This window comes from Uloborus diversus, chromosome 9 (genome assembly GCF_026930045.1).
Source record: "Uloborus diversus isolate 005 chromosome 9, Udiv.v.3.1, whole genome shotgun sequence".
Classification (NCBI taxonomy): Eukaryota; Metazoa; Arthropoda; class Arachnida; order Araneae; family Uloboridae; genus Uloborus; species Uloborus diversus.
In genome coordinates this window covers 147,828,965-147,852,376 of record NC_072739.1, presented here as the reverse complement: position 1 = coordinate 147,852,376, position 23,412 = coordinate 147,828,965, and the positions used below count along the sequence as shown (strand labels likewise).

The window sequence follows — 23,412 nt, the reverse complement described above, 5'->3', positions numbered from 1 at the left end:
CATCAAGACCACGCTTTGTTTGAAAAATCGGACTTTTTAAAAAATTAATTAAAAAATAACTGTTGGGAAAATGAAAGTATTTTCTGAGTCCATGTCTTTTTTTTTTTTTTTTTTTTGCTTATTCTATCAATTTCAGTGACAAAAAGTAGTACTTTTGTCTGAAGGAAACAACCCCATTCTCTTAAATTTAACGTCCAAACTAACTAAATTTGATGCCAAGCAAGACATATGTCAATTAACTGAAATATTTTATGGAATTTCGTATTTTTTTAAGCAGATCTTACTTTGAAAAATAAATAAAGTAATAAATTACCCAAAAATAATTACTTACAAGCACAGGACATGTTTATAAAAATGTTTACACGATGCTAATATCGATCCAATCTCCTTTTTCACAAAGCAAAGAGCGGAGTTACGGCCATAATTATCGCATTAATCTTGTTTTCTTTGCAGCAGCGGAATGCACTCCCACAGAAGAGGTGAAAAGGCGGATTGGATTGGAAGATAAGCCGAAAACCAGATTCTTTGATTTCATTATTCGAGTTCCAACTTGTTTCTTTTCATCGCATTTTTTTTTTCTTACACAGACGTTGATGAATATTTCAATAACTATACATTAGTTTTCTAGGGGGATTATCATGGCGTATGGCGCGGTACATTTGTCGGGATTTTTTTTTTTTTTAATGCTAGGTAATCAAGCGCTCCAAAAGTTGAAGTTCTAGAATTAAACATACAGTTTTTAAGTAAAACAAGTCACTAAACAAAACAATAAGTTTCATCAAAATGTAAAATAATCCGCCAAATAACTAAATTAAGCCATAAAAAGTATAATTCATCAAATTAGCATATCATGACCCATTAAAAAAACAATAATGTTCCATAAAGTTGAAGGAAGAGGAGAAAAAATGGAAAACAAAATCATTTAGCTATGGGATTTATTTATTTATTTTATTATTATTACTAACGGTATCCGCATGGCTTTGCCCGGAGTATAAAATTAAAAGGTATATTCAGGGCTAAATTTAGACTTAAGGGGGTCCTAAGCTACCTCATGTATGGGACCCCTTCTGTTGTTGTCCAGACAACTATTATGAAAATGGCAAAACAGGCCAATTAATGGGGGAAATTCTTCTCTTTAGCTATGTCTTTTTTTTTTTAAGAAAGATATCAGGAAAAAAATAGTCACACGAACACTTTTTTAAACTTTTCATTCTTTTGTAAATAAAGGAAATACAAACTAAAAGTTGCCTTTGTTTCGACTAATCGTTGACATTAATCGACAGAGGGAGGACAAGAATTAAAGCATCGTCACTTGCTCACATCTGTTTTAGATTTTTGATCCCCATCCCCTCAAACCACCGACAAACACAACGTTGATTTAAATGTGAAATGATCAATAGCAAAATATACATAAAATTCTTTTTAAAAAATAGTGCGGAGATGGAGATTTAGAAAATAAGTAACGAGAGAGTAACGTAAGTCACTCAAACAATTCATACTTTTTACGCTGGATAAGAAATAAAATTAAAGCACTTTTCAAGTAGTCTCAAAGACTTAAATTATTTTCAAGGACTCTAGAACAGTTAAGCTTATTTAAAGCACTTCATTCGCAATCTCCAGTCTCTGACATTTTAATACTTGATTGCATCGTTTTACCAAATAGTTCTAAACTTTTGTCTTAAGTCCCCCCCCCCCCCCAAAAAAACTAGATTTTTCATTACAACAATAATTTTTCGAGTATAAGTAGTGTGGAAAGCGAAAAAGAATAATAGAGGAAGAGCGATATTTTGTTCTTGTGCTAAGCAGATTAAGTTGAAGTAAGGTGAAACCAAGCAATAACATTAAAACTTTGAAGTACTGAATTTGGGATTAAATAATTAACAAGATATGAAACATGTGAATCACAAAAATTAATTCTTTTTTAATTCTTCTGAAGGCTCTACAACAATTAGAATTATTTTAAGCACTTCATTTGCAGTTACCAGTCTCTTGAGTGTATAGCTTTACTGAATTGTTCTAACTTTGTAAGAAACTTCTATTTTAAAATTTGAAAGAAAAAAACCCATAGATTTCTCATTACATTTTTTTCTATTACAAGTAGTGCAGAAAGCAAAGAAAAGAATAGAGGAAGCATTCTATTTTATTCTTGTGCTAAACAGATTAACAGTATGCGGTAGTTGTAAAAGGTAGCTGCAAGCAATAGCAAACAAACTTTCAAAATATGGAATTCAAGATTAAAGAATTAACAAGATATAAGTAAAACAATTGATTCACAAAAATTTGTCTCAAACAATACGTTACTGAAACGTGAGAACCATGATTTTCACTGTTTCGATGCAGAATGTAGCAACGAGTTGAATTTGGCACATTTTGACCTCCGCCCTTCCTCCCCCTCGCACTCAATAGAAATTTTAAAATTCATAGTAATACACTTTCCTAAATTTTCAAGGTTTTCAAGCATTTAAAAATGAAATTTACTTTTTCAAGTGCTTTTCATATTTTAAGGGACTAACCATGCAATTTTTCGGGAGTTGGGGCCCCCAACAAAGCTGGGCCCTTAGCTATAACTTTCTTAGCTTATAGGTAAATCTGGTCCTGGGTAAATTTACTGCCTGTATAGATAGTCTGTTTTATGTATAAACTAGCGGTACCCGCACGGCTTTGTCCGTAGCAGAAAATTAAAATATCATTTGTTTAGCCTGTATATTTACAAATAACGGATGATGAATTTCTCGCCAATTTGCTATGTTCATTTGCTTGTCCATGTTACGGTTTTACGTTATGATAATTTGATTGGTAAAATGTTCTTAAAATTGGAACAGAAAAAGAACAAAATCGAATTTTTGAAAAATCTCTTTGAGGTGCGCACCACTATGCTACAAACTAATTTTGTGCCAAATTTCAAGAAAATCGGCTGAACAGTCTAGGTGTTAAGAGCGTCACAGAGATCTGGACAGAGAGACTTTCAGGTTAATTATTAGCAGAGATTACAGTCAGTGTCAGACTGGGCAATTGGGCGGTCTGACTATCGCCCAAAAGGCCGGTGGGTCGCAGGGCCGGTTGCAATTTGTGGTTAAACTAATTTTTTTCTGCAACACTCACTTAATAAATAAGGTCTGTAAACTTTGGTGGCACCTGCAGAAAGCCAATGTTTAACAGAAGCTTGGGAGACAATCAAGCATTGAATATAGGTAATATCAGCAGTGCCCACGAGACCCCTAGTTTTTGACTAGGCTGACATGGCCTCTCGTCGGCACTGAGTGTACTTTAGGACTGTCTTCAAAGGGGTATAGAGCAGCAGTTCCTAACCCTTGGGCCACGGCCCACAAGTGGGCCGCGAACAGCGTGTTACTGGGCCGCAGACACTGGTCGAGAATGTGAACCAAAATAAATCTTGGGGTATTAATTTCTGTTCTTTGCGAAAATTCACTTGTTAGATATAGCGTCACTCAGAAACTCTCCCTGGCTCATCGCTAATAAGGAACTTTAGGATTAAGATTTTTCATATTTCTTAGGAACTTTCACTTTTAATTGAAGATGAAATCTAATGAATCAGAAACTTCTTTAGTGAAAATTACCAAAGAAACTATTAGCGTTAAGCTCCAAGTTGAAAATGCTCCTCCTTTGCTGAACTGGCATGACTAACTAGAGAATCGAGGCATTTGAGGGATGACAATCTAACTAATTGAACGAGACTTTTCATTGCAGTTAACAAAAAAAATAATAATAATAATATAGAAATACATTGAATGGCGAATTATTTGAGACTAAAACTATCTATTTTCAATCTCGATATCAATCCCCTCGTATAGGAAAAACAACGCGAAAAATCCCATGGAGCTTTAACTTTGATGATTTATTTTTGAGTATCCTCACAGCTATGCCAGCTAAGTAAATGCAAAAAAGTTATTTTCTTCCATAAAAAATATTTTGAAAATTGTTCTTGTACAGAATATTTATATCTGTGGTACAACATAAGGGGAGAAGGGGATTAACATCTCCAGAACTCTTGTTTTTAACACGCTTTCAGTCCGAATACGGTATATTACACACTTAAGGTCAGTTATTCACAGGTGACCACCCCCCCCCCCAAAAAAAGGTACATTTTGGCTGTGCAAGTAATGTATAGTAGTTAGTGGGCCTCAATTGTGTTTTCTACAAAACAATTGCCCTCTCTTTCAGAATTCCAATCTAATTATATTTTATCAATGCACAAAAAAAAGGTCTTCGCAGTCTTTCAAAATTAAAATAATAATTAAAATAATAAAATGAACAAATTGGATAAAAGTAAAAAAAAAATATTTATTCTGCAAAATTTTAAAAGATAGTGTAATCTTAAAATAAAATGATCCAAAATCCTGCATTAATAAGATTACAGTGGAAAACTTTTAACACAAAGCTTAAGAAAACGAAATAATTTTTCATGTTAAAAGATTTGTACTAAATTGTACAGTATACTGTCCGGACAGCCAAATCACTTTGTGTTAACCAATTTCATGTTAAGTGTTTTTGTGTTAAACGTGTTTCACTGTATCTAATTAAAGGTCACCAAATGTTCCTTTCAAACTTATTTCAATAAAAAATAAATCTAATATAAACTAGTGGCAAGCTTCAATTTAAAAAGAAATTATTGGAAAAATAAAATTGATAGCTTCAAAGGAGCCACCGACATAGTAACATTTTTATTTGTTTTACATAAAATATCATTACGAAAATCACAACTAAATGGAGAAAAAGATGAAACTAAAGCTGAGCCACTGAAATGTCTTGAATAGAAAAAAAACAAAAAGCATTAAAATACAGTGAAAGAGTTTTAAAATATTGCAAATACAGTCAACTTGCGATAACTCAAACTTCCATAACTCGAAATTTTTGATATCTTGAAAAAAAAGTATTTCCCTGCACCTTTATTGCCTTTTTAATGAAATTTTATCTCTTTAACTCGAATTACTTTTACCTTCTTTTCGGTAACTCAAATTTTTTTTCCATTCACTTAAAAAGTTTTCAATCCTTCAAAACTCGAATTTTCAAGCAGCTATGCCTTTTCTCCCCCCATTTACGCGCTCTAGAGTAGAAAAACGTGTCCTCGGGCTCTCTCTTTTGTTAATGATTTTCACAGTTGTATTCACCACAGGTATGGGAAGGGAAGCACGTTTCAGCTGCTGTTTTCTGTGTACAATGGTCGAGTTTCTAGAATAAGCGTCCTCTCAACCTGAATGACCAGTTCCCCGAACACAAACCCTTTCTTGTTCTAGTCATTGTCTTCTTACTTTACTTATTAGTGCTGTGAAGAAGCTCAAGTTTTTTTTTCATTGAATTACGCCTACAAAACGAAAATGCACTACACTTTCTATTGCAGAGAAAAAAAAGGTGATTGATGCGGATGAAAAAGGGGGAAAGAAAAAGATAGATATTGCATAGGAATTTGGCATTCCGAACTCTCAACCATTCTCAAAAATAAAGAGACTATTCTCAAAAACTTTGATGATAATCAAGGGGATCGGAAAAAAATGAAGATTGTGGAATATCCAGAAGTAGAAAAGTGCTTGATAAAATTGATTGCCCAGTGCCAGACCCAGAACATTCCACTCGGTGAAACTATATTGAGAGAAAAATCGGAGGATTTTGTGAAGCAACTCGGATTTACAGGTTTCAATGCAAGCAGTAGTTGGTTTGAAAATTTCAAGAAAAGAAACATCACTTTTTACAAAATTTGTGGAGAAAGTGGCAGTGTAAGTCAAGAAGTCAGCGAAGAATGGTAGGGATCACTGTCCTCAATTCTAAAAGAATATAACAACAAAGATGAAATGCCGATGAAACAGGTCTATTTTTTAAATGTCTTCCTGACAAAACAATGGCTGTGAAAGGGGAAGCTTGCCATGGCGGAAAGAGAAGCAAGGAACGAGTAACTTTGTTTCTGTGCACCAACATGGATGAATCAGAAAAAATAAAACCGGTAATAATACGAAAATCAAAAAAGCCAAGATGTTTCGCTGGAGTTAAATCAATTCCTGTGGATTATAAAGCTAACACAAAATCATGGATGACAGCCAAATTGTTTGAAAAATGGCTGAAAAATTTAGACCGTAAAATGTCTAGTCAAAACGGCAAGATTGTCCTATTTGTTAACAACTGTATAGCCCATCCAAGCTCAGTTACGACAATTAAAATCTGTAAAACTGGAGCTCCTTCCGCCCAATACTACTTCAAAACTAGAGTTGTTGAATCAGGGAATCATCCAAAACCTCAAACTAAAATATTGTCATCAAGTCGTAAAAAAATGCATTGCTGAGATTGACGAAGGAAGCAACCCTTCTGTATAAGTGTTGCAGGTATAGTTGATAAAGCCTGGAATTGCATTGAACAAAGAACAATAGCAAACTGCTTTAGAAAGGCAGGTTTCCATAACGCATCTGCTGAGGAAATCCACCTAGAAGAGGAAGAAAAAGAAAAGGAAATCGAGGAAACAGTTGATGAGGAATGGAGTTAAATGTCAAAAGCTCTGCAGCTAGATCCTGTAACAACATTTCGAGACTTTGTCAACATAGTTGATGATGTTCAAGTGTGTGGAAAGTTATCGGACAAAGACTTAGTTGACGAATTTCGACCACTCTCAGAAGAGGAAGATGATGAGATTGAAGAACTTATTCATCCAAAAAAGATCACCTTTAATGAAGCAAAAAGTGCCATGCATGTGATGCGGGTGTTTATTGAATCGAGACCTGATATGGACTCAAAGACATTCAATATTATTTCCCATCTGGAAAATATAATTGACGTGGAGAGAAAAAAGAGTACACCCGTCAAACTCTTTTTGACAGATATTTTAAATAAAGTATGGTATGTTCTTATTTTGTGTTCGCTTTTGTTAATGAGGCATATAAGTATACTTATATTAAATGGAATAATTTTTTGTAAGATTTTCAATAACTCGAATGTTTGAATTTTTTATGTCCTCCCTTCAATTTTGAGTTAGCGAGAGTCAACTGTAATATGCACATCAGTTTTTCTAAGTGTGAATGAAAAAAGTAAAAAAAAAAAACTTTATCAAGAGATTCAGGAGGTATGATATTAAGAATTAAAAAAAAGTGAAAAAAAGACATAAGGTATCACTGCAAAGTACACCACATCAGTCCACAATGGTAAAAGTTCTTTCTAATGGAGTCGCAGATGGCTTTGTATTCCTTTGTAATACATTTTCAATGCTTCTTATAATTCGGGGACAGTGCCAGAGGACTGGAAGCTGGCTAACATTACACCGCTCTTCAAGAAAGGGTCTAAAGGGAGTGCGGGAAATTATAGACCTGTGAGTCTAACTTCAGTGGTTTGCAAAATTTTTGAAACATTGTTGAAAATTAAGATAGTAAATTTTCTAGAGACTAATAATCTATTGACTAGTTTTCAGTACGGTTTCAGGAAAGGTAAATCTTGTGCAACTAATTTATTACAATTCTATGACAAAGTTACCATGGCTTTGGACAATAAGAAGCCTGTAGATGTTGTTTACATTGATTTTCGAAAAGCTTTCGATAAGGTACCGCATGTTGCTCTACTTAGCAAATCAGCTGATATAGGAATAGGAGGGAAAACTTTCATTTGGGTAAAAAATTGGCTGACCGGAAGGAAACAAAGAGTAGTTGTAAGGGGAAATTATTCTAATTGGAGTGAGGTCTTAAGCGGGGTTCCTCAAGGATCAGTGTTAGGGCCTGTTTTGTTCATTGTCTTTATGAACGATATTCACAAAAATATTTCTGGGAACATGAATTGTTTTGCTGATGATGTCAAAGTTATGGGGACTGTAGAAAATGAAGAACAAGCAAATCAGCTGCAAGAGGATCTAGATCATATTACGGAGTGGGCTGATAATTGGGGTATGGCTGTTAATGTTGGGAAATGTCAAGTGCTACATTTAGGGCATGGAAATAAGTGTACAAGTTATTATTTGCAAGGTTCAGTCATTAGTCAGGCAGACAAAGTTACTGATCTGGGGGTCCTAATAAGTCAGGATTTAAAGTTTAGCCAACAGTGCAGCATTGCTAGCAACAAAGCCAATAAGATGCTTGGGTTTATCAATAGATCTATTTCAAATAAATCTAAAGAAGTTCTTCTGCCCTTATATAGAAGTTTGGTAAGACCCCATTTGGAGTATGCTGTTCAGTTTTGGTCTCCTTATCTTAAGAAAGACATTAATGTATTGGAAAGGGTTCAAAGGCGGGCTACAAGGCTAATAAGTGGACTTTCCCACTTAGATTATGATTCCAGGCTTAGAAGGCTAAAAATGTACAGTTTTGAGTAAAGAAGAGACCGAGGGGACATGATTCAGCTGTTTAAATTTATTAAAACGAAAGATGTTACGGGGCTAAAGTTTAGCACTGAAAACAGGACAAGGGGTCATTGTTTTAAGCTATTTAAATCTCAGGCTAACATGGATATTAGGAAAAATTATTATTTTAGCAGGGTAGTGGAACCTTGGAACAGCTTACCGGAAGAGGTGGTAATGAGCAAAGGAGTAGACAGTTTTAAGAGGGCCATTGATCTTCACTGGGGATTGTAAATTGACTAGGATCAGTCTAGCTGGGCCCAGAGCCTGTTGCTGGTCGTCACTTTTGTATTTGTATAAATTTAGATGAAAAATATTAGGCTGTACAAACCAACCCAAGTAGTTCAATACATGGTTTTGGAGAAGAAAACTGAGAGTGGGTATTCCACAGCAATTTTAATCATAATTAGAATAAATAAGAGAGGATAGCCAAGAGAAAAGGTTCCTCGAACCTTATTCCTTCATTTTACATCACCAAAGGTAGACTAGAAGTGTGCTTTTTAAACTTTGATTCTGGAAGCATTCTAGGGGAAAGTTTCCAAACCCCAAGATTGAAAGCAACAACTATGGAGAACTTCAGTTTTAATATTGAAAAAATACTAGAAACTCCTCCCCCTAATCATTCTTTGAAACTTCAATTAGAGTATTCTGGTGGAGAGTTTCCGAACCACACAACTGCATGTTTAGGACTTAAATTTAAAACCAGAAGAGTACACCCCTGTAACCCTTGGAAACGCCCTCCCCCCCTCCATCATTAAAGATCGCCTCTGGAATTTCAGGTTCAAAAAAATTGTCGAGACTCCAAACCTTTTCTCTCATGAACAGCAACAAGAAGTCTAAAACTGCGCTTTTAAAACTATAATTTCGGCAAATTTCCGGGAAGAGACTTTCAGAAAGTCCCCCATTCAATTTCAAGATCCGTTCTTTTATAATTTAATTTCGCAACCTTTCCGGAGGAAGGCCTACGAATCTCTTCTCCCCCAACACCACCTCAAAGATCGTCTGAAACTGCGTTATTGGAACTACAATTTCGAAAATTTTCTGATGGAGATCCCCGACCCCTCCCCCTTATCAAAATAAATGAATATCTGCACACGTGTTTTCGAAGTTTCAACTTTGAAAAATTGCTGGGCAAGGGCCCTCGGTTTTCTCACCCCTCCCCCCCCCCCAACACTATCGAAGATTGCCTAAAACAGAGTACATAAAACTAAAATTTCGGAAAACGTTCTGGGGCGGAAATCTCTGAATTCCCTATATCTGAGAGAATATTACACTTAGGATTAGTTTTATACTGCTAACACTTCAATCTTGTAATGACACCCCCTATACCAGAAGCTGAAATCTTTCTCACTCTCTCTCTCTCTTTTACCTGGACTGGGGCACCAGTTTGGCTTTAATCTAGATCTCTATGTGCATGTATATACATAACACCTCACAGTTAATCATAGACATTTAAAATTTCATAAATGCAACCTAAATAGCATCACGTTATACATCTTCTTTTTTGACTGTGATTGGATGTTCTAAAAGGGTTGTTCACTCATGATTTATAGTAAAACTGTCAATTTGAAGTCTCTTTCATATAAAGTTATCTCCATGGCATATCTTAATCAATCTCTAGAAGTCTATAAATTCGTGCCTCTTTGGTGAGAGTTGCTGACACAAAAGAACAAACTGGCCTGCCGGCCTACTGGACAGTGCGCACTCAAACCTTTGCACCATCGTTATTTTTTGGCTTGAACCTATGTGCCTTCAAAGTCGCCCCCCCCCCCCCCCGCGTTTGAACCTATGCGCCTTTTGGGAGTAAAGGTCAGGCCCTCTTGGGGGACCTAATCAGTCCCTGGTTATACCAACCTCTCAATAAATGTTTGCTTTCTTGTAGGAAATTTTATTACAGCGAACTATTTCAGCATTCAGTTTTAAATGGAAATCACATTTTTAGCTTTTAAAGATATTACCTTAAAGTACCTAGAATTAAACAGAACCTCTGACCTTTGAGCTTTGGATTTTTAAGACTCTACTGCAATAGTTTTAAGGCTTAAAAAGGTAAGGAGTTGTATGGAAAAATATGTTTTCTTCATGATATAAACACACCAAGAAGTAGGGCATAGGCTGGGCTGCTGAAAGCCTAGGTGAGCCCCTTATAAGTTAGGTTGTCTGTGCCTCAAGTTACCAATTTAACTGAAATGGCCTCTCGCCAGCACTAAGCGTAGGCGAAAACCAAAAAGTATAATTTTCCATAAGTATTAACCAGGCTGTTTACAATAAATAAGTAATTTAAAAAACAACAAAAATTGAGAAATGTCTTAATTTCCAAGTTATAGCTTGATTTTCTAGGATCTAATCATCACAGAATTCTTCAAACATCCATACCTGCAAATATTTTGTCAAGATTTCTTTTATACAAATTTAAAAGGATTTTTACAAAAATTTATCTCTTATGCATGCACCTCATCTTGAAGGTGGGGGGGAGAGAGTAATTTACAAGTTTATTACATTTAAAAGGTAAAGAAAACATTAACATAGTATCATATTTGCTTCATTAAAAATATTTACAGATCTATTTATGCTAATTTATGAAAAGCTATTACAAATTCCTACCAACAACATACTTCTCCAGCATTTACAGCTGAGATTCAAATTTTTTAAAACCAACAAGTTTATAAGTGCACATCTTCCATAAACTTCATTTTATTTATTTTTTTAAACCTTATAAAAATTATTTTCAGAATGCTGGCTTAATCCATATTTTACAAGCATTTTCTACCTTCTACAGTCAGCAAAAGTAACAATTCATAAAAAGCTTTCATAATCTACTGAATCTTTAAAAATCAATAAAAGTTCAAACACTAACAAAAATTTCAGAACCAATCATCATTATCATCAAAGTTTATACTTAGTAAGATTTCCAATCTAAGTTTTGAATAAAACATACAAAAATGCATATTGACAAATAGAATATTTAAAACTAAAAAAATATGCAAAAAAAAAAACATCCTATTAAGAAACAATGATCATTAAAAGAAAATATCATTTTTAATGAACAAATCACATTGTAGAAAATGAATTCAAACAAAGAAGGATTACTTTACAACTTCCAAAAAAGAAAGTCTACAAAAAAAAATCACTTACTGTTATAAAAATGAGATCTACGTAAAGTTCCAGCTCTTCTTAGCCGAGGCCGTCCGCTCATGTTTACAACAACAGCAGCCCGAAACTAAACACAACACTGATTTTTTGACAAGGCGGGCCGGCTGAGATGAGCACCATAAAAATTCGATTTAAAGAACACTCATATCGAGAGAAAATTCGAAACAATGCAATCCAATCCGTGGAAACACTTGCCGGATCACAAAACGCATCGACGGCACAAAACTTGTTTGATCGAATCCAGTTTAAAACTCAGGTGTCGGCTTTTATTATTCCACGACTGCACGTGATTGAATGATTGAATTCAGTCTACTTTTCAATCAAAGGTTTAATTTTGTGAAACATCACCGAACTCCAGAGCGAGTCATTACTTGACTGCATAGACAAAATATGAAACACAACACTCGCAGCACAATTGACGAAGTTTTTAAAAAATCCAGACGCTCGTAAGTACACAAACGCCAGAGAGAGTGACCAAACTTTTTTTGGATTTACCTCGCCCGCCAGCGCTGCAATGTTTCTCTCAACACACACAGGTGCCACTTGGCGAGAAACATCCGGAAGTTCTCTCGCCAAATAGAGAGCGAAAGCGTTTCACTGCGAAATGTTACGGAAGTGTGAGAAAAATTGAAAAAAAGCAAAATAAAATTGCATTTGTTTCTGGTAAATTATAGTTTCCGCAATCAAGGATTGCAGTCAAAATTGAACACTTTTTTGTTTCTTTTGAAACGTTCGATTTTTTTTTCTTTTGGAATTACTGTACAACTTCGTGTTTCTAAAAGTTATAATTTTGTATCATTTCAGTCTCTTTTCAGACATTTTATAACACGAAGTATCACAAAAAAAGTACATTAATAAATTGTTGCATTTTTCAAAGTTGTACCATAATACGTGAAGAAAATATCAAAAAAAAAAAAATTGTATTGTATTTTTGGGTGAACAAGAAAACGTTAGTAGCGCACATTGCGTCGTAGACATTTTTAGGGAGGATTGATTTTTGATGTTTTTTATCTCATTGGGGGGGGGGGGAGCTCGTTCTTGGGGGAGTACTCCGGAGCGGTTGAGGAGGTGTGCCAATGGTCTAAGGTGCTATCGTGCTTCGGGGGATGTGCAAAACTGCTGCAGAATGACAATGAAAACCATGTACTCTAAATGAATTCATTACAATATCTTGGGAGTATTAGAAGTTCTTACGCTGGGTATGATTTGAAGAATAATCAATTTTAATCACCTTATTTAAGCGTTAAAAGTAATATAATATTCCTAAAATTTACAGAAATAAAACTACCAGTACAAGTACAAAAAATATTCAATCCGAAATAAACTGCCAAAAATAAATAAATAAAATAAAATAAAATAAATAAATAAAATAAAATTAAATAAAATAAAATAAATAAAATAAAATGAATAAATTAAATAAATAAATAAAGTAAAATAAAAAACAAAATAAAAGTTTTTTTTTTCATGCAAAAAAAAAAAAAAAAAACAGAAGGTACCACGTAGAACTAGATTTTTTTCCCCTACAATAATTCATTCTCATGAACTTAATTCATGAATCATGAAAGTTAAATGGGAGTGTTTCCTTCAGTCAAAAATACTACTTTTAGTCACTGAAATTGATAGAATAAACAAAATAAAAAAAAATAAAAAAAAAACATGGAGCCAGAAAAAAAACTTTTATTTTCCTAACCGTTAATTTTTTTTAATGTCCGATTTTGGAAATAAGGCGTGGTCTTTATGGCGTCATAAGTGATGTGCTTTGGCGCGCTACTCCATTGCCGTGCTTTACCGTGTTGCAGGTTATGATAATTTGCACTGTGCGCTAATGATATCAGTGAATGGCATTTCATCACTTGTCATGTCATGTGCAGAAGCGTAAAAAAAGAATTTTAATCTGCACACAAATTAAAATAATTGTCAAAAAATATTCAGCTTTGTCAAATTATTTAAAAAATGGTTAATTCCTCTGTTCAAGCATGCTCTTTGAGAAAGGAAAAAAATGCTTTTAAAAACTCGGAAACGACCCCATTCCGCGTTCTAAAAATCCTTCGCAGAAGTGCCATTAAAGACTTCTGAAAATAATTTTTGAAGTAACGGCAATGAAATGATGTGACTCGCTATCTACTAAATACAAAGCGAATAAAACGTTCGAACATCAGCCACGGTATAGTAAAAAAAAAAAAAAGTAATCTTGAAAGATTAATTAGCAATTTCGATCTAAAAGTCAACAATAAAAATAACAACACTTGCATGATATAACAAGTAAGGTATAGGCATTCAGGGAAACTAAAACTTGATTTTTAAGAAATCAATAATCAGAAAGTGCCAGAAACTTTATCTCACAAAAGTCTTCGTACACTTTGAAAAAATATCTATGTACAGTAAAACCTGTAAAGTTGACCACCTGTCTAAGTTGACCACTATTTTCAGGCACAGAATTAGATCTTATCATATAATTCAACCTCTATAAGTTGACCACTAAAGTAGTGCACCGCAAGTGGTCAACTTACACAGGTTTCACTGTATTAGTAAATAATCTAACTTTTTACTAAGTTATTATTTAGTAGAGTATCATGCAGCATCAACAATAGCTTTTAAACATCTGGGAATAGATTTCATTGTTTTTTTTTTTTTTTTTTTTTTTTTTTTTTTTTTTTTTTGAGCAATTTCTGAGTAAGTGTTCAACTGCACTTCGAGTCTTACTATTTCCAGTTCACTTTTCGTTTCAATGCTGTATTTTCGTTATCTAGCGTCCAGATTTCTCTAAATATGTTACATTAAGTTTTAATCTGGCGATTGAGCAGATATTCCTAAACTCAAGGACAATTTTTGAGGCACCAGACGCAAACGTTGAAAACCGTGTACTTCGTTTCGTTATCTTGCCAAAAAACAAAGTTGTTTCATTAACCAAATTTTAGGCTAATAGTTTAAAATTGCTGTTTACACCTTCTCCGTCCTGATTAACTGATCCGACTAAGTTCTTAAGATTAAATTCCTCATTTTTTCTTCTATTTACAATTCAACTATACAAAATTTTAATCTAAAATTTTGTTGAGTTTATTTTAATCTGTTAAGACGTTAGTAAAAAACGTTTTGAGCTTATTTATCATTGATTTTGCGACGGAAAGCAAAAGCTTTCTGTTTTTCGCAAAAACAAGAAAATTTCTTCGGGAAGAAGTCTGTTTCAATCCAGCTAAAATCAGAGAACTTGGCGAACAATTTTAAGAAAAAATTAAACATAAAATTTTTCATTAAATTCTGCAGAAACTTTTACAGCACTCAAATGTGTATTTTTCATAAATTTTTTAACTGTAAATCTCCGATGACGCTTTGTTAACTTCGCCGGTTGACCTTTTCTTGCCTTGTTTTCAATCTGATTCCTTTCTTAAAGCATTTTATCAAGCACTTCACTATAGAATGGTATAAATTAACTAATTTAGAGACATTTCAAACCAATTTACCGCTACTGTGAGGTAAAAAAAAATCAAATTTTTAATGGTGTTTGTTGTTTTTTACGAGTACCAGCCATTTTAAAATAATAAGTAGAATATTAGGGAATACATAAACAAAATATTAAAGCCAAATGAGTTAACAGTGTCAACACAATGCAAAAATAGTTTAAAAAAAAAAAAAGACAAGTGAAAATTTTAATCATGAATGTTTCCGAAAATATGTCAATGTACGATGACTTTTGTGGCGTATTATTTCTCTGTCTCTTCGTTTTTTGACAAATTTCAAAAATAAAATCAGACAATATTTTGAAGAAAAAAAAAACTACTGGGTTTTATTTAGAATGTTATAGGAATTATGTGGGAAAAAAAAAATTGGACTTCATATTCGAATTCAGTTTCGCGTTATTTTGGTTTTACTACAAAATTTCAAAGTGTACGAACCTTTTTGGGAACCACTGTATTTCAAATATGACCTGTCCAATGAGACATCTGTCTCATAATGGAAATGTTTTACCGCTTTGGCCAATTTCTTAAATCACTGCAAGGTGGCGAATTCAAGCACTAGAACTGCGAAATACCATGGATGGAAATACCAGATGGAAGCCTGCTCGTGTTTTATCATTCGGTAAAATTCTGAATCATTTGGTAAATTTAGAATCACCCCCTCCCAAAAATTTCAGCAAGGCGTGTGCCCTTGATTGCCATATAACAAATAAAGATTACGAAAAAAGTTTAACATAAATTTACATGGAATGGAAACATTAATTTGAATAAAAAAAGTACAATTTCACTTAAATTTCTAATTTGCATAAAATAAATCAGTTTTAAATTAATTTAAAAGCAAAATGAGAAAGTACAGTAAACGTTTCTAATTTTTCATAATTCCTCTGGAAGGATTTGCATTTAAAAAAAAAGGAACAGGAGAAAAGTAAGAATAATAAAAATATAAAATTCAATTAATTTTTTCTCAGAAACGAAAAAAAGTGAATTCACGTTGCGTCCGGGAAATACTCATTTACTAATACAAGTAACGGATCTATCTGTTAAAGTTTCTTTTAGTAGAATAAACCTTTTAATACAGAGCTAAAGAGCGTAATTTTCTTCCTCGTTTTGGAAAATATGTCAGCCATGATTAATGATGTAAGAAGCAAACTTCAAACACAGTAATTAAATATTTTTTTGAGAAACAACCCGACTGGTTTTTTAACAGCATTCATTCATTATGCAGTATCTAAACTGTGACGTTATTAATCATCATTTTTTCCTTTTGTATATAAAAAAAAAATCTCATGATGATAATAATAATGATACGGGCTTGTATTAAAAATAAAGCTGGAGAGATAAGTTAAGTATGCAAATCTTTTAATTTTCTTTTATTTTTTAAACACTTTTATCTTTTATTTATTCCTATTTTATTTTATTTTATTATACTTTTTAACATGAAGAGTACTTGTTTGTGTGTGGGTTACTAAAAATTAACTTTTATTTAATTTGTATCAGAAAAAAAAATTCTAAAAAAATAAATACAAGCTTACCAGACCGAGAAATAACTGCATGCTTCATTATGAAAATATTTTTTTTATAAAGACCGCAGGAGTTCAAATCTTACTTAAGAGAAAGTTCACTCTTAGCATTGAAATCGACATCTTAATGATGAGTTTATGAAGAAAGTTACATCAACAAGTAAGTGATGGGTTAATTCGTTCAAATCCGTCCATTCCGCAAAACATGCTTTCAACAAGAACTATTTACATCCGAGCAAACATAACCTAAAACTGCACTTTGGAGTCTTATATTTCGAAAAAATCACCCAAGGTCCCCTAATTGTGTCCGTATTTTTAACTTTAACTTATTGCGCATTAAAATTACAAAAAACTTCTTGAGGGGATGGGGGGCGACACATAATTTTCACCCCGGGCTCAGTTATGTATTAGGACGGAATTGCTTTAAATATAGTAGGTAAGTAAGTCTAAGCCAAGTTATTTCATGACCAGCATTCAGTGAAACTGAAGATAAAATCTGGAGCAATGGAAAAGTCTTTATACACGACTGTGAATAAGGCCGTAAGAGGGCCGTAATCAATGGATGAGTTTTTAAGGTTTAAAACCCTTCCGAAAACGTCCAAAAGCTATTATTAACATTTCACTTTTAAAATTTTGGTAATTTATTTATTTGAGCTTATTGTTCTCACTTGACAGTTTTGAATTTCTATGATTTTATTCCCCTCCCCCCTCCGCCTCCCTCTGCAGCACCACCGTCAACTGGCCTCACGATGCTGCTCCTCTAGCGAAAACCATCTCCAGGTTGCGTCACTTACTTGCATACACCAACACACACACATACACCTACACACACATACACTTATACACTTGACACAAGCATATATACAGACACCTACACATACACACACAAACACATACACACAACTACTCACACATACAAATATCCCCCACACAAACACACACCTACACATACACACAACTACTCACACATACACATACCCTCCACACAAACACACATACACACAACTACCCACACAACACACACACACACGCCTACATACGCACACACACACTCGTGATTGCGAAAAACATAATTTGAATTCAAGATGTCAAAGTTCAATTTTTTTTTTTCAATTTTAATTGAGAACTAAAATATTTATCGTTAAAAAATTGCCCAAACTCAGTGTTGTATCTGCAGCATTTATTTATTTCTTTTCTTGGAGTTATCGCGAACATTATTTCTTACATGACAATGCAATAGTTTCCTTCAGATTCAAAAACAATGTAATTCGTTAAATTTGAAACGGTTCAAATTCCATATTTAACACTAGCGGTACCCGCACGGCTTTGCCCGCAGTAGAAAATTAAAAGGTCATTTGGTTCGTCTGTATATTTGCAAATAATGGATGATGAATTTCTCGCCAATTTGCTATGCTCATTTGTTCGCCCATGTTATGGTAATTTGCTCGTCCAAGTAATGGTAATTTGCTCGTCCATGTTATGGTAATTTGCTCGTCCATGTTATGGTAATTTGCTCGTCCATGTTATGGTAATTTGCTCGTCCACGTTATGGTAATTTGATCGTCCATGTAATGATAGTTTGCTCGGTAAAATTTTCTTAAAATTGGAATAAAAGAACAAAATCGAATTTTCGAAAAATCGCTTCGAGGTGCTCCCCCCTATGCCAAGAGCGCCCATATGCAAAATTTTAAGGGGGGCTCAGATATTTTCCCCACGGTTTAGCAGGATATTTTCCCCATAGAAGCCGATTTCAGTACAGATTAAAGTTATTAAAATTTGACATTTTTAATAACTTATTCATTAGATATCTGGAGAAGAAATGGTTTTACATTTTTGCAAAGAAAAAAGTACTAAAAGCAAGAAAGTTCTAATTTTAAACGGGGGAGCTTGAGCCTCCATTTGCCCCCCTCCCCATATAGGCGTACTTGCCCTATGCTACAAACTAATTTTGTGCCAAATTTAATGAAAACGCTATGCGCGTCACAGAGATCCAGACTCTCAGCTTTATTGTTAGTAAAGATAAAGATAAACTGTCAAAATATGAAGTTAAGAAGTATTGCTTCGAATGCGCGTTTATGAGAACACGCATCTATTCTTTTGAGTTATCAAAGAAACATCGATTAATAGTAGGCTTGCCAGATTTCTCAAATGTCCAACCGGGACACCAGAATGCTTCCCCCCCCCCCCCCGCAACGCCTCGAAAATATTCCAAATGGTATACCCCCTTGCCGGTTTATAAATGGTTGTAATTATGAACCTAAACCAGGAGTAATAATAAATGACACAGATACAGTAGAACCACGTTTATCCGAATCTCCGGTTTGTCCGAATCAAATTTCTAGAGTTAAACAAACATAAACTTAAATAATAATTTCAAATTATGGTCGCAAGAAACAGAACTACAAATACCGCCAAATATTCGCTTTTTATTTTGATTCAATGTACAGTCATAGAAAAAAAAAACGAAACACTCGATCGTATTCAAAGACTATTGACACTAGAGACACGTGTGAGGTGTCATTGTTTTAGGAATAAAAAGTTCTACATAATTATGTTAAAAAATTGTTGTTAAGGGGTCGTCTTCATATTAAAACGAGCATCAACTTCAAATTTTTCAATGAGAACCCCCTTTTTTTATCACATATTTGTGATCAGCATCCTTTTTAAACTTTGTATGCAAAGTTTTGTTTAATTAGATCCAGCCGTTACTTCAGAATCGAGTTTTGAAAAATTCCTCTCGTAATGTTAAAACGTATTTTGATATTTTTACTCATAACACAAAAACTAGATTATGCACGGCAAAGATTGTTTTTTTATATCAAAATATGAATCGACCCAATAATAAAAACGTCTTTTACAACACCTAAAATGTAATTTTAGTTTTTTTTATGAATTATTTTAATATTTTTTGAAAAAAATATGATCTAAAACCATATTAAATTTTAACAGAAAAACAATCTAGAAGAGCTTTTATGCGGGAATCCAAAATTTGAGCTCAAAATATTCAGTAGTTTTTGCACTATGCTTAAAATTTCATTTTTTCTCACTTTAGGGGACCGTATACTTTTTTAAAACAGAAATTATGAAAGTTGGTTTCTTCGTAAAAAAAGAAAGAAATTGTTCAACAAAATAAGCAAACCAATTATAACGTGGGTTTTCTGCATTAGAGTTACGTTTATGAATTTTTTAAAAAATTAAATAAATTTATTCGCTGTGTCTGCAGAAGAACAACACAATATTGCAACCGTCAGTTTTTTGTGGATATCGTTTAAACGTCAATGTGTAAATAATGCGAAACACTACTTCATGTATTCAGTAAATTACCGCCCAGTAGCCAGGTTTAATAAAAGAATATGTTATAGAACTTTTAAAATTAAAAGCTACACTTAAAATACTTCTGTTTTTTTTTTTTTTTTTTTTTTGCAATAGACAGTGTAGAATTAATGGCGCTTCCCGGTAATAATTTGCTAAAAGGAAAAATTATTGCCTTGTCTAAATCGGGAAAAAGCACTCGAAAAATAGCCGACAGTGTGAAGTTTCGCCTTTAACAGTATCCAGATGGGTCAATAGGTAATATTTGCTATTAGATAAGTTTACTGGTTTTTAGGAATTATTATTATAATTTTTTGTAAAGTGTTTGAATAATTTTCAATGTGGTAGGAGAGTAAATTTTAGTAGCAGTAGAGGGCCGCGTGCTTTGAGCCTCATTCTGCACGAAAGTAGTAGTTGTAGCTAATTGTGAACGTTTTTTTTTTTTTTTTTTTTGACTTCGTCAAAAATTTAACAAAACATTAATTTGCGTGTTAGATTAAGTTGAGTTTTTGTCTACTCTTAGTTATATATTAATTACTTTTTTTTTCTATTTATTTTCTCGGTCATTGTCCGTGCATTTCACATCAAAACTATTCTCGCAAGTCAAAGATAAAATTTCAATTTTTTTTTAATATTGTGGAAAAATATCGACCAAAAAAAAAGAGTTGTAAAAAATTATTGTTATCAACTACTAGATGCTTATCTTATTAAATGCATGTTTTTCAGAATCCAATATCTGAATATTCGGGTCCACCTTTATGACACTGGCACTCTAATTCAACTTTCTGGTCCTATTCTTTAAGCAAACAACCGGCCACATGGATCAGCCGCGAGGGCTGAATGTGGCCCGCGTCTCCACTGCGGTTTGGTTATCCCATTCGATGGCTGCAGTGGTTCCTAATAATGAGCACAACATCTTTGCACCGAGCATCTGGTTTAACCGGACAATGAAGCAGGTGTCATGTCATTGAAGCCGAGAGTGCCTAAAAACTGGTGGATGAAGAAAATTTATCTCACCAGTGAGATGCCGTAAGCATACAGCAAATAAATTTACTTTACCTACCAGTTTATTCGCACTCTTAGCTTCAATGAGGTGACTTCTGCATCCTGCACGATTAGTTTCGATTCCAGTCTGCGAAATCCGTAGCAAGGACGAAATTGTAATCTCTGGATAGATTAAACTCATCTGTCGGTTATATTTCGTGTAGTATTGCTATAGGTGCGCCAGCCTATAGCATCACACTATAGGAAATGTTCATTTGCAAGTATATAGTACGCGAAACAAAATCAAAAAATACTAAGCTTTGTTTGCATGTGCTAAGTTACAAAATCGGAGAAATGACAAGAAGTCTGATTTCGGTTCACCTTGGTTTAAGCTAAAATAACTTTTGTCTTTTTAAATAACGGGTTGGACCATCTCGAATCTCGTTGCTAGAAATAGCATTAACTAAAACCGCCAATTGTGTTATGCTTTTTTAATATTACGGTACTTTATGATCTTCCGCATCAAATTTGGATTTGAAACAAATTTTCTTTTTTTTTATTACAAAAAAGCCGCTAGAACAATTACTGTGTTTGTCCACTGTGTTAATTCATATAGCCAAATTTTTACCAAATAAAGTTCGAGTATGAACAGTTTGCTCATTAACGGGTATTTATATTCTCCTGTTTCTGTTTTATTTTTCAGATTGATACTTCGTTCATTTTATGTATATCGAGCAAATTTTCACGGAATAAATAAACCTTGCTTCGCTCGTGTCTCCAATCTATTTAATGCTGCGTCTACCCACGTTGTGCCGTATATATATATATATATTTTTTTTTTTTTTTTTTTTGTGCGGTGGCACAAACTTCTGCCGATGTTCTGCGAAATTAAAAACGCGCAATTCCATTTGACATCAAAAGACTTTCTATTCATTCCAAAATAAACCTGTAACATAGGTGCAACACATTTATCAAACATATTCACATCATGATTCTAGGTATAAGGTTTGATATTTACATTTCTTTGAGGCTGATTTGCTGAATGATTATATAAGCAATCCAATAGGTTCATATTAGAAAAGGCAAAATGTTCCATTAATTTTAATTTGTCCTTATTCGATTTCCCAAACAACGATCTATACAATGGACCAGTCAAACCCGGTTCGTCATTCTTAGGTTAATCCTAATAGACAAAAATCTAAATATTTTAACCTTTTTTTCAAAAAAAAAAAAAAAGGTTTTTGACCGTAAATCGCTTTTTGGCGCAACATTATCTGCCCAAAAAGTATCGAATTACGGAAAAAAGAGAGAACTTCAAAAAACCATGAATTGAGCTGGATAATCTCGATCTTTTCTTTGCGTACATTCCGTTACTTGATAAGCCGTGACCTTGAAAGAAGGGTTTTCAATGTGGTGACGGTCCCTAAAACGGTTTTCGTTAATAACTCCTGTTCTACTGCACGGAATGAAGTGAAATTTCGTACCCTGGCTTTATTTTGCGGTCTAAACATAATTATGTAGCAAAAAATAGGGGTTCCTATTTGAAAATCAAGAGTTGGTGCTCGTTTTGCTTTGTATATGGTCCCTTATCAAAATTTTACCTACGTAGTTTTAAAGAAGACTTTAAACCAAGTCGGATGACACCTTTCTTTCCTTTCTAGCATGTATAATGGCCGAATAATTAAAAGTGTTTCGTTTTTTTTTTCTATGACTGTACAACTCCCGCTAGGTCTGTTCGACATCGCTGCAGCTAAACGTGAGAAACGATCCTCTGCAATTTTGTTACCAAGCTTTATTTATTTATTTTTGTTGCAATAAAAAATAAATATGCTTATTTAAGAGCATTTAAATTTTGCACCCATATTACCTGGATTTTTTTTTTTTTTTTTTTTTTTGTCCGGATTGCTTTTTGTCCGAGTTAGTCCGGATAAGCGAGGTTGTACTGTAAATTTAAACATATTTTATTTTCTACTAGTTAATATTTACTTGTTACTTCAAAAAGAAAAACATCTCTAATGAGGAATAAGAATTTGAACAATGGTCACGTGTGCTTTTCATTGGCTAGGACTTTTTCGAGTCTTTTTTTGGTTTCAGTCAAAGTAATTATCCCAAATAATCCTGTACAGTTAATTATTTTTAAACGTTTTTGGTCATCTCAGTCATTTGTAATCAAATTTGTCTTTTTTCGGGACTTGAAATAAACTGGACGGGACGCCGGGATTTTGTCTGAAAACCGGGACGTCTGGCAAGCCTAATTAATAGGGGGTACAAGAAAGTTTTGTTGTGACTCAGACTTTTTTTTCTTTTCAAAATAGCTCCGTCATCTTTTCTTAAAATCGTAACAGAATAAATGAATAAAATCAAATGTGGTTCCTCATATAGATTTCAAGAAAACTTTGTTTGGTAAAACCTTCCCCGAAACAAAATTCTGGTTACGGCTCCGCTAAGAAATTTTGGAAAACATTTTAACAAGACATAGTGAAATGCAAACACACGGTTCATTCACCTCTGTCAGTCCATTGTTATTGTCAATCGCGCATTACTCCATCTCTTCCTTTTGCTACACAACTTAAATGTGTATAAACAGTGTATGGGCAAGAAAGAACCATCCAACTGAAGCATGCAGTCGCAAATAGCGTCCGGTGTTCCGCATTTCGCCCAGAGGACAGAG

The 23,412-nt window shown here is 33.7% G+C and overlaps 1 protein-coding gene across 2 annotated transcripts in view; it reads right to left on the bottom strand.

Moving 5' to 3' along the window:
- LOC129229624 (SLIT-ROBO Rho GTPase-activating protein 1-like) overlaps nt 1-23,412 on the bottom strand; it is a 310,372-nt gene that overhangs the window by 154,431 nt on the left and 132,529 nt on the right. The window contains exon 1 of one of the 2 annotated variants that reach the window (XM_054863974.1): nt 11,453-11,950. The exons of the other annotated variant lie outside the window; for it this stretch is intronic. Coding sequence (XP_054719949.1) covers nt 11,453-11,513 — 61 coding nt within the window. The 5' untranslated portion in view covers nt 11,514-11,950. Of the gene's footprint in view, nt 1-11,452; nt 11,951-23,412 lie in introns of those variants that run through there. 2 annotated transcript variants of the gene reach the window in all.